At 32.4% G+C, this 17,151-nt stretch overlaps 1 protein-coding gene across 1 annotated transcript in view; it reads right to left on the bottom strand.

Annotated features, from left to right (window-relative positions):
- Sema3c (semaphorin 3C) overlaps window positions 1–17,151 on the bottom strand; it is a 149,112-nt gene that overhangs the window by 58,400 nt on the left and 73,561 nt on the right. Inside the window, exons 5-8 of the mRNA XM_020178631.2 lie at window positions 11,851–11,970; window positions 5,887–5,977; window positions 2,368–2,487; window positions 845–987 (exon numbers count right to left, since the gene is read on the bottom strand). Of these exons, the coding sequence (XP_020034220.2) occupies window positions 845–987; window positions 2,368–2,487; window positions 5,887–5,977; window positions 11,851–11,970 (474 nt within the window). The remainder of the gene's footprint in view (window positions 1–844; window positions 988–2,367; window positions 2,488–5,886; window positions 5,978–11,850; window positions 11,971–17,151) is intronic.

Below are 17,151 nucleotides of genomic sequence, written 5' to 3'. Positions count from 1 at the left end.
AATGGTCCCAGACAGTTCTATTTTCCCTCCTACATTTCTCTGCATTATCAGTTAATCCTCAGTATTTCTAATTAGATGCTTTATTACATACATGTTTCTCCAGTCAAGGCAAAAAAAATGGTATTTGGATCATTCACAAATAGTCTATCCATGACTTTTTTCCCTCTGTGTCCAGAGGTCTTTCACTCCTTTTGCCAGATTTGCTATCTTGTTCCAAATGATTAAGAAACTGCCAGGCTTTGATTTGTGGAATACTACAATATGTAAAGATAAATGAACATGAAACACTTTAAGAAACACTTTTTCACAAAGTATGCTAATCATAAATAAGTCAGAACAGATCTATAAAATTCCCATATAAAAGGACATCATGAATGTTTTGAGTGCTATGTATACTAATTGTTGATACACGGAATTTGGTTACTCTTTAAAATTAGAACTGCATTTCCTAAAGCATTTCTTAATTTTTATTATTACAGACAGTCTCACAATAATTATCTTTTACTGAGATTCAGTGTATTTTATTTACAAAAATTATTTTGTTTCTTTATGTAGCAGACAAATTAGTTATTTGTTTGAATACCATTGCATTAAATTAATATGAAAATTAGTCAAAACTATTAAGCTGTTTAAAACTAAAATCAAAATATTTCCCCATAGATTTTTAATGAAATAGAACATGCTTACCTCACATGACTGATACAAATATCCATTATATTAAAAGTCTATTTTTACAATTTTTTGTATTTGTTACAGAGGATAATAAAAGCATGGAGAAAAGCTAGTGGGAAAGTATTGATATAATTTGAAATCTTTCTTCAAACTAGAACACAATAATACTTACAGGACATATTCTAGCAATCATGGAATGAATCTGTTTTGTGCTCCTGTTATTGTCAGTTAGTTTTTCCTTGAAGAAGAAGTACACTTTAGCATCATTTGGGTCGGTGCCATCTGGGATGACATGTGCGTCCACAAACATAGGTTCTAGAAACAGATAGAAAGACTATATAGATTCATGATGGCAATCCATTTACTGTCTTTCCAAGTAGATCACAGATTCATGCCTTCCCCACGTTTGGTATAGAAGAATAATTCAGTGTTCATAGGCAAAATCTCAAAAAGCAGTGATTGTATTCACTTCAACATACCACATTTGGAATGTTAAGTACCACAAAATATAGCATAATATGACAGCTCAAACTAGTTTTCTCTGTCTGCAATACATTTTGGAAGTACTGTAAATGCAAAAACTCTTGGTTCACTGATGAGTTTTCAAAACTTGAAAAGCTTTTCAACCAGTTATTTCCCATGGAATCTGATGGTCATTACATTGAAAGAATGTTTGTTCTTACAAAGTGTGGTTTTCAACCTAGTGCACATAAACTCAAATTCACTGAAGCAGAATCAGGAATTGGGAGCCCAAAACTGAAAAACAAATTTTTCTTAAAAATGAAACAAATGAAATGAAGGGGAAAGTACTCAAGGAAAAAACTGAGTCATCTAAAGACATACAAGGTTTCCTTATTTCAAGAACAAAACAACTTTTAGAATACTCTATTTCCAGATGCACTGGAGGAACAATTTGAAGAAGTAAATGAACAATCAGTGCTTTTTGTGTGGTGCTCTATCAGTGAAATAAAATGCCTAAATGAGGCGATTCATGCATAAGTGTGCAATGTTAAGTGAATACTCAAATATAGAATCAGTTAGAAATTTTCCTCAGGGTGAAATGACAAAGATTTGAGTGGTTTTCCCACTTCCAAACAACAGCAACTGATTGGAATCATACAGTCAAATCAAATGAGCATCTTTCATGATGTGAATTCCATAGGATCCCCAAGAATTGGAAAAAAAGTTGAACAATGATAATCATAAAGTTATTATACTTATGATTTCTATTAAACAAAAGTCAAATTTAAAAAAACAAAATATACCAGTTTCATAATTTTAGAATCTAAATATAAAACCAATAGGATAAATTCATGAATATAACTTATTCATTATATCTAAATGTCATACATTTAGGATAATTTTTAGATTTGGCATTTTTGAACGTACAAGAAAATTAAATGAGGTAAAAACTATATTTAATATGTTACCATTCAACATTTGGAGAAGATGCTTGGGGACTGGCATGCGTGATGAATAGTGCTGTCATTTTTACTTATTCATATTCCTATGACAATTGTATATTGTTAATAACTCAAGGAATTAGAATATGAAAGAACTGTATCATACATGTTAAAATCATGGAGTATAGAATTATTATTGCTCACGTAATGACCTGAAATTTTACCATATTTTTTCTAGTTGTCCTTATGGAATTAAATGCTACTTTATAGCATGAATGTTATAATTTCTTACCACTTAGCCATTTGGAATTGTGTTGATCAGTTCTGACTGCATTCCTCTTGGTTAAACTTCGAAAAATAGCAGCGTCCGTTCCCATGAAATCTATATACATCCCTGAGAAAAGTTCCTCGTCTATGAAAGAGAAAGAAAATGTCAATTTCAAATTTTAAAACTATTTTAAAATTCAAGGATTTTATTAATAGATCATCTTATATGTTACAGAATGTTTATAATTGTTAATATTTTTCTATTGCCCTACCAAAGAAAAAAAGACAAGTTTTAATCTACTTTTACTGCTGCCTATGTGATTATGTCTTCTAAGTGGAAATAAAAATTCCTATCTTCACTTACTTATACTAAATACCAATTTTTTAATAGTATGTACAGAAATTGCAGATGTATAACTGAAGAAATAGCTTAATTATTTTCTTTTAATAAATTTTTTAAAAAGCACAATAAGAGTCAGAAAGTTTGGTTTCTAACTTTGGCAATCAGTAACAACTGGCAATTAGGGCTAAGACATTTAGATACTGAATCTCAACCTTCTCATCTATAAAATATGAGAATGGGTTATGATCTCAAAAGTTCTCAGTGTGTATTAAATTTTTATGATTTTACTAAATACCTTGAACATTACGGTTTTGTTGCTATTATTACCTGATGACATAAGGACTACATTAAAATTATTCAAATACTATTAATGATTAAAAGACTTAATCATTATAAGAATATATTTTGATCTTTAGTGCTAGAAGACTGACTAGTAAAGGGAACAAAGTAGACTTTTTCAAACTGTAACTGAATCAGAAAAAAGAATATATCAACAAGAAAGAAAATATATTTAAAAATTAAAATAACTTATCATTATTAATGGCCTGTTCAGTTATTTTAACCTGTATATAAATAGCACTTGCAATTTACTAATCTTTGAAAATCCATATTATCTTCTATCCTAGTAAGGAACAGCAGACATTGAATCAAGAAGAAGAAACATGACCCTGGAGTATAAAACAGTAGCTGAACATCTATTTTAGAAAGACATTCATCAGGTTTGGCACACTGAGCTACCACGCAGATGTGCTCTTTGATGTTTTAGTTTTGCTTGCCTGGTTACCTTTGGATTGTGGTCATTTGGACTGGAACATCTGAAGCACGCTAAGCTCACTGCTTAGTAATAAACAGTACCAGTTGGGCAAGAATAGACTGGAGAATGGAATGTTCCTGAAAATGTGCTCACCAGGTTATGAACTGGACCCTACCACTTAGCAAGCCTGAACAGCAGGCATTTTGTCACCCAGGTCTTCTCAACATGGGCTCAAAGCCCATAAAAACAGATATACAGGGAGATAAAAATGTGCATGAAGGTCTCTTGAGAAATTCATCAATTTAAAATTCTATGAACATTTGTCAGTTTTGTCCACATAGATCTGGCTGTCAAATTGATACCTCTATAATTAACATTTTCCATTTTGTTACAACCAATTAGCCATAAAACTGGATTATAAATCCGTGCATTTCAATAGATTGAGTAGCACAGCTATTGATGATCATATCTGTTTCCAAAAAGGAAAGGAAAAAAGAAACTCAGAGGTTGGTGTAAGAATTGTCTAATCCTTTTCCAAGCCACCTCATTAGTTTTATCCTAAACATCACACAAGTTTGCATAGCTAATTGGCTTCACTTCCTGTCTTATGTTCTCAGTGATTCCAGTAGCAGATTGGGATGTTTCTGCTTTCTGTGCAATGAATAAAAATGTTTAATTAATGTCATTTTGAAAAAATTTTTAAGAGGAAGGATTTATGCAAACATAAACATGTGCCCTTTAACTTTAACCCTAAAATATTTTGATTTCCAGTTTCACTTCCACTGATTAAAAAAGTTTCATTAGCTTTATGATAGGTTCTTCAAAGATAACATCTGACTTCTTTGTTGCCCTACAACTATGACAAAAAATACCAAGAGAACATTGAACTTGCAGAATGGATTACATGCTGTAATCAGATGGTAAAATTTTGAAGTCTTCTGATTCTTAGTATTTCTTGGTATTTAATAGGTACAAGTATTTTAACTGATCTGTATTGTGTAATGCAATGTAATTGAATAGAAATGACAAAGCCCTATAAAATGGTGAAGTGAGGTGATCACTGTGAGGATCATTTTAGAGAGAAGACCAAATCCATAAATAATAAAGACATGCTTATGAAAATTCCTGTTCTTTTCATTTTTGGTTATAAAGCAAATTATTTAATGACTTTCTTTGATAGCATGAGTTGTAACATTAATCATAATATTAAAAGTTAATATAGCAACATGTGCACAGGGATTCAAGTTGTAGATCCTTGAAAAAATCAAGAATTCCAATATGTACTTCTTTTTTTTTTTTTTTTAAAAACAAATCCATTTCCTCAAAGGCAAAACTGTTAAAAGACTTAAGAGAGTTGACCAAGGAAATGTATAATGTTACATTCTAATATTTTTTATTCTAAATAATGTCCAATGAAATAAAATTACTATGATAACATATACTCATTTATTTTCATAGGTTTTATCTTGAAGTAATGAAAATTATATGCATTTATTATCATACATATTATACAGTTTCTTGTGATATTTTTATTCTAAAGGTAAATAAAATATCCATCCTAATAGAGAAAAGATTTTTTTAAAACACTGCCACTGTTCAGTTACATTCAGAATCTTATCTGAAAATATTCTCCATCAGACAATGTTGGATAGTATGTAGTTTCAAGTTTTCCAACATTTTTTTCCCTAATGATTCACTACTGGCTTCTCCCTACCTAGTTTGAATGATCATATGGAAATAATTCATTGATTAACTTGCAAGCTCACATTTTAGTCTGTGCTGGGTGTATCTGTCTTAATTTAAATTCTAGACATGAGAAAGAAAGATGGGCTGCCTACTAAAATAAATCAAGCAAGCACTTAAACACAATAATTATTTTTTCACCTGTTCTGTGGTCAAAGGATGAAATTTTACTACTGGCAATAAGTACATAAAATGAAGAGGAAAAAAAGTGTCTAATATACATTTGACATGCTAAATCCAAGGGGTTTGTCACCATTCAATTCATGACAACTTGGACATAAACCTAAAAGTCTTTTAATGAACAGTAACAGAATGTCTTTTAAGTGGTCCATGGACAGACACTCAATAGTTGAAGTTGAAAAACCAATTTATTTGACAATGTATGTATCAGCAAATGATTGGACCTACTGCTTAACTGACATTTTATAAAAAGTAAGGAAATTTAAAAAAGTATCACCACCCCCTTTAGCAACTTCCAAATCAATCCACAGAAATGTCCTTGGCTAACATCTGCATTTTGCTTTTCTTTCATTTGAAATAAATGCCACATTTAATCATTTATAAAAGATTACAGAAGGAAATGTAGATAGACTCGATATTAGAAAAATAACTATAGAAAAAACATTGAAAATTGTGTTCAGATAATGTCAGGTTAACTTTCTTCATTATTTTATATCTTCACTCCCTCTATATTTTCTACTTACTGATCATAACAGACACTGTGTTCACATTGGGGTTGAAAGAGCATCGTCCTTTTCCAGATTCACACTTGGAGTCAATCATAAAAACTTGGTCCTTTGTTGAAGACAAAATACCACATGACAACAATTTAGTATAATAAATATAATGAAATGTAATAATAACTTATTTAGTTAAAACAACTGTTAATAAAACAAAGTATAGGAAATAATAATGTGCTATTTGATTGCTTATGTCTTCCAAGTTTACTATATTAAGACTTGTCCTGTATGAAAAGTCCATCTGTAAAATGTTAGCTAATCTCCACTCTCACCCTACTAACTTCTCAGACAGCTGATCCAAGCAGGAGTTATTCTCAAATCAACATCACAAAAACACTTGAAAATCAAGGCGCATTCTAAATCTGAACTACATGTGTTGCACATTGGCCAAAAAAAGAACATTATCCACACAGGAATAACGTATATAAGGAATGAAATATCTCTAAAATAATCAAGACATATTAAGAAATAAAATTTTATGCTATCATTTCATTTTGTGACATAAAAATTATATGAGATTAAACATAATAATTTAGGTTAAAATATAATTTATTCATCCATATATTTATTTGATAAAAATGGATTGAGCATCTACCATATGCTAGATACTTGACTAGCCATTGCAGATATAGTAGGCAAAATGCACAAAAATCTTTGCTATAAGATAATTTGTAATCAAAGGAGGAAGATAAAAAGTAAAGAGAATAAATAGAAGAAATGAAACAGGAAAGGCCAGAGATTGAGAATAGTTCAGTGTGCATGGTGGTCAGTGTAAACTTACTGAGAGGAGTCATCTTGTCAGTACCGATATTTACTTGTCTTTTAAGTTAGTAACCTTTCTCAAAGTACATATAAGCTACTACTGAAATTCTAAGGGAAAAAAATGACCACTTTTGTAGGATGTATCAGATGGTAGAGGACTTTAATTATTAGGCTAAGGGTTTTGAAAATTATTCTGAAGAAACACAGACTCATTAGTGTATGTGAGTGTGGAAATGAAAGGATCAAACACTGTGCTCTAGGCTGGGCATTGTGGCACATGCCTGTGAGCTCAGCACTCAGGAGAATGTAGCGGGGCATTGAACAGTCCAGGACAGCTTGGACTACCTAGAAGACCCTGTCTCAAAAACAAACAAAACCTCAAAACAAACAAACAAACACACCCCTCCTTAAAAAAATCTCAACTCTGCTTCAAGCAGAGTTGGCCTTATTTTGAGCATTAGGAAAATGAGGAATGGGATAAATATAATAGAGACACTGAATTTAGGAAAATAGATTAGTTTTCTATTGCACAAATCTGGGAAGAAGATAATAATAATCTGACCTTCCATGATTTCAGTGGTCATAGTAAGAGCAGCAGAACTATAAGAGAATTTGTATGGTAATGATATATAGAGCTTGGCAACAAAATATAAATTGTTTGTAGTCCAAGAATATTAATAAAAACCAAAGAACAATTTGAAGTTTTCCTTCCTTGAAGAAAATAAAAGTAGATCATTTTTGTAACATGAAGTTTGATGTATGATAGAAAATCTTGGAGGCAATACAGAATGATAGAACTTTAAAAAATTACGGTCCTCTAAGGCTGAAAACTTAAGTCATGATCCTCTCCAATGAATTCACTTGAGAGACTTGGGGCTTGGGCCAGGCCATGTAGCTAAAGGGTGACAAAACTAAAATTCAAATTTGGTGTCCTGACTCCTACCTAAATCTACTTTCCAAACCACATAAATATTTTTCCAAACTAAATAATTATAAATATAAGAAAAAAAAATTTAGTAATCTTGCATGTGATCCTAGAGCCAGAGACAGTTTTCATTAGACAGGTGAAAGATGGCACTTGAGGAACTGATATCTCTTTGCTACTGTTTGTCCTCCAAAGATCCACTCTTCCATGGCACAGCAACCTCACACCCAACATAGTCACTGGGAATCCACGTGGTCCACCTTAATATCACTAATTAAAGCAACCAGAAGAAATTCTTCGAATTTCTACTAAGAACTCAGCTCTACTTTACCCCAGTTCATCAGCCTTTCCTCTTCTTGACTTTTAACAAGTTTTTTACAATTTTTTAAAATTTCATTAACTTTTTGTCAAAAATGTAAGTTCCTTGGAGAACATCATCTTAAGTGAAGTTAGCCAGGCTCAGAGGGGCAAAAGCCTCATGTTCTCCCTCTTATGTTGATTATAGACCTAAACAAATGCAGCAGTATTATGGGACATGGGTCACACTAAGGGGAGGCCACGCCTGGGAAGGATAGGGCAAGGGAAGGAAACCAAAAACTTGAATGTGGTTGATGTGCTCACTGTACAGGAATGAATACAGAAATCTTAAACTGGTCAGGGCCACCATGGGAAGGGGACTACAGAGGAGTGATGAACACTGGTAGAGATGAACCAATTGGGGTTATAATACATATATGCATGGAAACAACACAAGGAATCTCCCTGTATAGCTATCTTTATCTCAAGCAAAAACACCATGTCTTTCTTTTTTATATTTTATGTTTTTTCTTCTACAGAATCAAAGAACAGGAGGGCAGAACAGGTTCTGCGGTGGTGTGGAGGCATATTGGCAACAGAGGGAGGGAAGACCTGGGGGGGAGAAAGGGGTAGGAGAATGAATATAATGCAAATAATGTATACAACATGTATGTAAATATAAAAATGATACCTGTTGAAACTGTTCCAGGAATCAGGGGAGGGGGGAATGAAAGAGAGCTGTAGAGAGGGGTGAATTCAAGTATGATATATTTGATACATTGTAAGAACCTTTGTGAATACTACAATGTACCCCACCCAGCACAGCAATTAAAAAAATGCAAGTTCCTTTGAATCAATGACAATTTAATTGCATCCACACCTTAGAAGAGCATGTCTATGTTCCCCATACATGCGTAAACTGCTAAGCATTTTGTGAAAGTAACCCAAAAGGGTAAATTCAATGTATTATAGATTTTTTTACCATGATTCCAAAGCAGACCTTCTTTACCACTTAGCAATCTTTCAAGGATGCTTTTGTCAACTGGTCCTTCCATTAAAAATTTCAAACCATGGGCTGGTGGAGTAGCTCAAGTGGTAAAAATGCCTATTTTGCAAGCATAAGGCCCTGAGTTCAAACCCCACTGCCAAAAAAATTAAAAAAGTCTAAAAATTTCAAGCCTTTGCCACCAGAGTCAAAACCCACTTTGTTTTATCTCCTAGTATTCTCAGTTCATATGATTTTCAACTACTTTATGGAGAAAGTGAAGCCTTTAAATGAGATTTCCTCAACTTGTAACACATGTATAAAAATGTGTTTGTGTGTCTGTGTGTACACAGTAATATATATACCAAATGCACAAGAGCTATTTCTCTTACTTTGAGGCCAATCCTTCAACCAATGCTTTGAATCTCATCTTACCCAGTCTTCCCAGGTACCTTGCATTTTTCCTTCTGTTTTTTGGCTGTATATTTTTGTCTTTCTACTTGATCCTTTATATCCTCACTTAAACTGCCCTTTCAGTTCCACACATGTCATTCTCTATGGCCCACAGTTTTCAAAGAATTATATATACTCATCACCAGTTTCTGACTTTGCATTTTATTCCGAATCTACTTTAATTAAACTTGATTCTTCTTTTGAAACACTTTTTAAATTTCTTTATAAGATCTTTAATGACAATATGAACCACAGTTCCAGGTCTTTGCTCTGTGTTGTCCAGGTTGGTCTTGAACTTCTAGACTCAAGCAGTCTTCCAATCACAGACGCCTGTATCCTAGGACTACCTGTGTACACTGCCTTGCCCAGCTCAGTAATTATATTTTAGACTCCATCTGATTTGGATTCTCAGTGGTTTTTTAAGGTTGTTAACTATTTCTACATTTTAAATGAATTTTTTTTTTTTACAGAACTAAGATAGTAATTTGGGCAAAAGAAAACACAGTCTTCCCCCTACCCCCTTGAAAGAGGGTCTCCCTCAGCAGGCCAGGCTGTACTTGAACTTGTGATCATCTTGTCGCAGCCTCCCAAGTAATGGGATTATGGGTGTGAGCCATCATTTATGGCTAATACTATTTTTAAACTTGAAAAAAGGGAAATGTAGGGAAAGATGAATGTACATAGGAAACACAGCAATGATGGTTATTGATTAAAGAGCTTTATTGATGAAGAAAATGCACAATTTTCCTTCTGAAACAGGAGAAAAGCTATAGAAAGATGCTGACACACAATAGTTCAGTGACTGATTTACTTTAATGAGCATAGGAATAATGTAAATGCCAGCAATATTCTTTATCACCTGTGATACTACATAATGAGTTGCAAAGCCAGAGACTTAAATGGTATTGAATTATTGAAAGCGTGTTATAAAAACATATGATAAAACCAAACAGAGCAATATAGCAACATTTCAAGAATTTTATCAAGATTAAACAAGCACTGCTTTTTCTTGATGTTTCACTCATTAGCTTGGGGTCATGGTTTACTTGTGTTGCTGCATCTTTTTCCAGGAACAGAAGACAGGGAATAAAGACAGCAGACTGAAGAGAACCATGGTGAGGATTCCAGGCTCTGTGGATGGACACTTGCTGAAATGCTCTGGGAAAGCTCTCAGAAAATAATGGAGCATGATAAAGCTGGACACGATGCATACACCTGCTATCCCAGCTATGCAGGAAGTTTAACTAGAAAGACCATGGTCTAGGCCAGCCTGGGCATAAGTAAAAGACACTGTTCAAAAAATACCTAAAGCAAAAGGTGTTGTGTGCATGATCAAGTGGTAGAATGCCTGCCTGAAAATGCAAGGCCCTAAGTTCAAGCTCCAGTGGTGCCAAAATTTAATAAATAAAAGATATATATATGTAAATTACATGCATGCAAAATAATTTAATAATAAAGGAATACAGAAAGAACCATTGTTCAATTATATTAGTATTAAAGTAAGTTGATTCTTAATAAGGAAAAATAAAGTTGATTCTTATTAAAGAAAAATAAACTTTATAAAGTATATCAGTAGCAACATTTGAACTTTTTCACAATTCTCATCCCTGAAATTGAACTTAAGACATTATCTAAGAAGTATTTTCCATACTTAAGTTTCATAGTGAACCAAATAAAGATAGTTTGAATTAATTCAGTTTTTTAAATAATTACATTAAGTGAAGCAATGTGTTTGACTAAAAGAATGGGGAAATGCTCTTTTGGTCTGAGGTATAGCTTCCTTAGTCAACAATTGTGGATGGGGATAATAAACACAGACTTAAATATCATGGTTGAAGTTCAACCAGACTTCTATTTGACTATGCATTAGCTACATATTTGATTAGTTTTTAGCAAACACAATTCATAATACCCTGTATCATTTTAACTAATGAAAGAATAAAGCAGAATAGCCCAGTGTAGGACAATGTTAGTCTTAAACAAAAGAATGATTTATTAACTTATAAAGTTCTTTACAGCAAAACTATTTGCCATCCTGCTTTATACATATCTTACAGGTATATATATATATATATATATATATATATATATATATATATTGCATAAGTCTTTACTGAACTTCAAAGATAAATAAGGTTACTTAAAATAGATTTAAAAGAATAAGTTGACAATACAATATTTCTATAATCCAGGGCAAATATTTTAGTACTTTACATTCAAAGATTTTATGAAATACATTTTCCTTCATTGTTTACTATATTCTCATTTAGAAATAAAGACATAAACACTCACACACATATAAACACACATGTATTTGAAATCAAAACCACTGTGTATTTTAACTCCATAACTACCTGGGCAGATAGGAAAAAAATATAATAAACTTTGTATTTAAAGATCATGAAGATATTTTAAAGATATTATTTCCCAGTTTTTACTGTAATGTATGTTTTTAAAAACCTCAGACACTAACACCTAAGTGAGAATGTAAAATTGCCATGCTTACCTCTGATCTCCTTCCTCTGTTCAGGTAAGTACAGACTGGGCTGAAAGCACCACTCCCACAGACATACAGGTGAGTGCGGTTGAAGGTCTGAATCACACGGACAAAATTCCCACAGCCATGCTGGAAGAGTAGGAAAGAAGTTAGCAACTCAGTGACTTTTATTGCTTCTTATGCTAGCTAGCTATATTAAATTGAGATTTTATAAGAGAGGTAACAAAGAAGTGACATCAACTTTTTAAGTATTATTTAGTAGTTTGAGAAACTGCATGTGTACTTCACAGAGGAAAATTGAGAATACTCATCTAACTGATGGAAATACCAAAACAAATATTAAGATTTGGTGCCCTGAAAAAAAGGATTTGGGAAGTGTCATATAAATATTACAGAAACAATACCTTAAATATTATTTACTTAGTACAATCTTAAGTCTGGTGGTAGTCTACTCTTTGGGGCATTTTCAGTGAACAAAACAAACAAAATCTCCATCCTTATACAGACTGATTGAACAAAATAGTCATGTGTGCCCTAGTTTAAAGTCTTTACTAAAATCCTAGTACTTCATATGAAAATGCTCTCCAAGTTACAAATCTCAATACAAAGTAAATATGATTTATATATACTTTGCTATACATCAACTTTCTAACTTTTTTTTGTTATCATTAGGAAATATGTTTATGAAAATAATAAGAGAACAATCTGGTTTATTCCACTAATTAATTTTAGGAAATAGTTCACATCAGATATTAAACATAATGATGTGTCTATCTCCTATCACAATATTTTATATACTACATATATTTTTATGTTCTAAAACTTTGTAAACTTATTTTTCATATGAGAAAGCTAATAGAGACATATAACTAACTATTTTCTCAAGTGTTTCATAAAACACTACACATACACACAATTTCAGAGCAAAACTGTGTTTATTTGAGTTCCATATTATCATTAGCACACAATAACAAACATTCTTGGCCTTCACAACTGGAAAATGAAACTAACCTTAAAATGCCAGAATAACTGTTTCTTTCTATGAAGAATGAAATAGTCATTCTCTACTTTGATCCTCTAAAGTACTTGTCTGTTTTCCCCCAAAACTGCTATCTCACTTCCTCCCAGTTCAACTAACAGCAAGGCTGTCATTTGTTCCTTCATTGAAATACAAAATAATTGCTGTAATTTAAAATTGACTGTACCTAAATTAATCAAGGTATGTTTCATATTTGTTAGACTTACTTCATTTGTTAATTATAAATTAAGTCTGAAATTAATATTGTTCCCTACCCAAAGTTATTTTTCTCTCAAAAACATTATTGCAAATAATTTTATCATGGGAGATGGAATTTATTTTATAAAAATATATAAAGAAATACATCAACAGTTATCAGTAGCTTTTCCCTGTTTGGTCAGACTACACATGTTGCTTCTTACTCTTTTTAAGGTATGTTCCTGATTTTTTTATAAGGCACATCTATTACATATATTATTGCAAAAGTAAAACAAAACAAATTTCTAAAATAGAAGCTAATTTTAATTTAAAGTCAATATTATTTTATATGTTTTGATTAATTTTACTCATTATTACTTGTTAGAAAATATAAGCTTCTTTTCATATATAGTAATTTTATACAGATGTTTCTATTATAGATTTTATTATTAAATAATCAATCATTAACTCTACTGTCAAAAACATTGGTCCTTACAGACAAGATATACACTTCATTTTTATGTTAAGACATTAAGTATTTTTGTTAAATATATAGTGTCATTGTACCTTGAAACCTGTTTATAGAGCCACCTGGAAATTGATTACATAACTACAGATGGTAATATGTTTCCCTGGAGAAAAAGCATAGACGAAGTGTGGTGTGTATATAAAATGTCTATGTTAAGGAAACCTTGAACAATGAGACTTGTGCATATTTTTTCACATTCAATTTAGTCATTTAGAATTCTGCATGCAATATTTTCTCATAAGACAAGACTCTAACCCAATGTTATTAATAACAGGTTCTGTCTGTCTTTTCTTGGGTTTGTATACAATTTACTATTGTGAATTATAAAAAGGAAAAGTCAGCAACAAATACTTTTTTATACCTCAAGTTCAGGCTACACTCATTTCATACATATCTATCTGCTTATCATGGATAATATTATTGAGAATTTAATATGTGGAGATATATAAACAGTCATTTTACATATTTTGCTATTTTACCCCCCAGGAGGTTTGATTTCTGCCTTCATAGCTGATGTTTATTGAACACTGACTATATGCTACTTAGTCACTTTACATGAATTCATTCAAGTTTTTATGACAACTCCATCCTTAGAAAATTAAAGTTTAGAATTGCTTCTTTCATTAACTTAACTGAAGTCACTCAGGTAGAAATTATAAAGCAGATTTCCAAACACCCGCCATGGTTCAATTGCCACTTTATAACTTGTCATTTGAAGAGGAATCCATGGTTGCTTTTATAGGAGACATTAATATGTACAGAGTTTTTATTTCGTAGGTATAGATAGCTTTAATTCTCACAGAAATGACCTATTTAAGTATTAGTATCTCATAATATACTAAATTTTCTTGAGTTACAAGAAATTAAATGAAGTGCTCTAGGTTTAATAAGTAACTGAATTTGAACTTGGTCTGTGGCCTCCCACCACCATCCAGCTTTTTCATTAGCAGGATTTTCCTTAGCAGCAAAGAGATACCTACATTATTTGATGCTCAGTAGCCTCCCAGCCCTTGCTACACACAAGGACAAAGAAGGAACCTTAATCCTTGGAAATCATTACCCAGGTGCTCTGCATTTCCACTGCTGCGGTAGTTTCTGTGCACATTACTTCTGGCCCAGAATATTATGCCAATTCCATCTAGCAAATATTTACTCAAGTCATTCTGTGCAAGGGACTGCATACGAGGCTGTATACACCACTAGCAACACTGGAATGCATAGGCCCACATTCCCCTTTCAAAGAAAGAAGGGCATGATATGTCAGACTGTGATAGGTGCTGGAATAGGGCTGTATTTTTTTTTAAATGTGCTACAAAAAGAAGAGAGAATACGCAGTGGTGAATTGAGTTTGAGCAGAGTTTTGCTTTCAGCTATGCCTTGTAAAATAACCTAGAGGTTTTGACAGGCAAAAACATAAGGAAAGAACATTCGAACAGAAAGCATGTACAAAAGTAAAAGGCCCGAGAGTGTTAGGATTTACTGGGGAATAGTGCCAGGAAGGAATAGAAGATTGCTGTGCAATGCAAGCGATTACTAAATAATAGTAGCAGTTAGAATTGACCTGTCATTGTGTCAAATGGGCAGTAGAGAGTACTGTCAAGAGTAGAGTGTTGATTGAAACATGCAGATCTTAGAGTCAAATGACACAGGGTCAAACCCACTTTCATCTTTTCCTAGCTTCAGGCAGTTACTTAGCCTTTCTGTGCTCCAATCCTTGTACTTATAACTGGTAATGATAACATTTGCTTCTAGCAGCACATTAACAAAGCAGTTGGAATAGCATTTGGCACATAATAAACACAGAATAATCATATATCGATTTTTTTATTTGCATTTTTGACTTGTATTGTCCACACAAAACAGAGATGTAGACAGGATATTTATTTGTCCTGCACAGAGGTTAGTATATATGCTGGCCATAGAAATTTATGAAAGATATGAGAAGCAATAAAACCTTAGAGTGAATATAAACACCACAAATACTTTATATTTCAGTGATAAAACTTACTTTATTTAACAGTTATATATTGTTTACTGTGTGCTATATACTATTTTAAACTCTCTACAAATATTGACTCATTAATCCTGCCAGTAGCTAAATAAGATAGGCACTGTGAATTTGCACACTTCACAGATAAAGGAAGCCAAGACCCAGAGAGGCTAAGTCACCAAGGTCAGAGCTAATATGAGATGGTCAATTTTCTGTTATTTTCTATGTGCTTTTCTAGGTTTTGAAAGATTTTTATATGGAATATATATTAGTTCACTAATATAAAACAGATATACATGAAAATGACAAAAATGCCTTTTTTTTTTTTTTTTTTTTACAAAAAATGGAGAACAGAGGGGCAAAACAGGTCCTGTCGGGGGCCTGGTACCAGCGAAAGTGGGAAGGATATAAGAAAAGGGTATAAGAGGGTGAACATGGAGCAAATATTATACATATGTGTATGTACATGGAAAAAAATTAGACCTATTTAAAGTATTCCAGGAATGGGGGAGGGGAAGAGAAAGGAGAATGATGGAGGGGAAAAATTTAACTACAAATATTGCAAAAACTTGTGTAAATGTCACAGAGTGCCCCCAGTACAATAAAATAAAATGAAGTGAAAAAATGTAAAGTAAAATAAAATACATCTTGGAGCACAGGTGAATAGGGTTTTAGAAGTAGTAACCCTTCATGGTCCATAGTATGCAATTTTTAAAAAATTAATCTTTTTCTTGCTTGTTCTATACATTTTTTGTCTGCAATAAAGCAAAAATTTTGACAAATTTATTTCTAAAGAGAATATATTTTCTAGTAGTTTAGGATCATGTAGTCATAGAAATAGGGAAGCTAATATTATACAAATAATAAATCAAGTTTGAGACCATGTGTATACAATGTATGTATGTGTAAATATATAATCCTGCTCTATTTCTCAAGTATTTCCTATAGTATTTACTTAATCCATTCATTAGGCCCTAGTGTTATTGGATGAATTTGATAGGATGTGCTATTGATTAAGCTCAAATTATTTAGAATATGAATAAAATATTAACATTTAGAGACAAATGAAGTATATAGAAATGTGTTTGTCAGGTGCTATGGTTTGAATATGGTGTTTCTCTCCCAACTCCTGTGATAGCCTAATCCTAAAAGCCATGTGCTAATGGTTTTAAGAGGATAGAAACTTAATCAAGACTGTGGAGGTTAGAGGTAGGGGTTTTGTATGAAAAGTGATCAGGTTTATATAAGGTAATTAGGAAAGTTCCCATAATTAAATGCTGGTAGATTTATAAGAAGAGGGACAGGGGTCAGACGTACATACACATGTGTGCTCCCTGGTTTTTGTCACGTGATACCATGTGCAAAGGTTGTCATCATAATTAAGTCAAATCTAGTGCTGTGATTTTGATCCTCCAAAACTATAAGTTACATAAATGTCTTTTCTTTAGAAAGATAGCCTGTGTTAGGTGTTTCATTATAGTGAAGAAAAACTGCCAAATATACAAGAGAAGAAAGGTAAGGGGCAAATGGATTATACTCTCTTTAGCTGTGGCAAAAAATTTGTTATATTCCCAC

Source organism: Castor canadensis, chromosome 2 (assembly GCF_047511655.1).
Source record: "Castor canadensis chromosome 2, mCasCan1.hap1v2, whole genome shotgun sequence".
NCBI lineage: Eukaryota > Metazoa > Chordata > Mammalia > Rodentia > Castoridae > Castor > Castor canadensis.
This window is presented reverse-complemented; position numbering and strand designations above follow the sequence as displayed.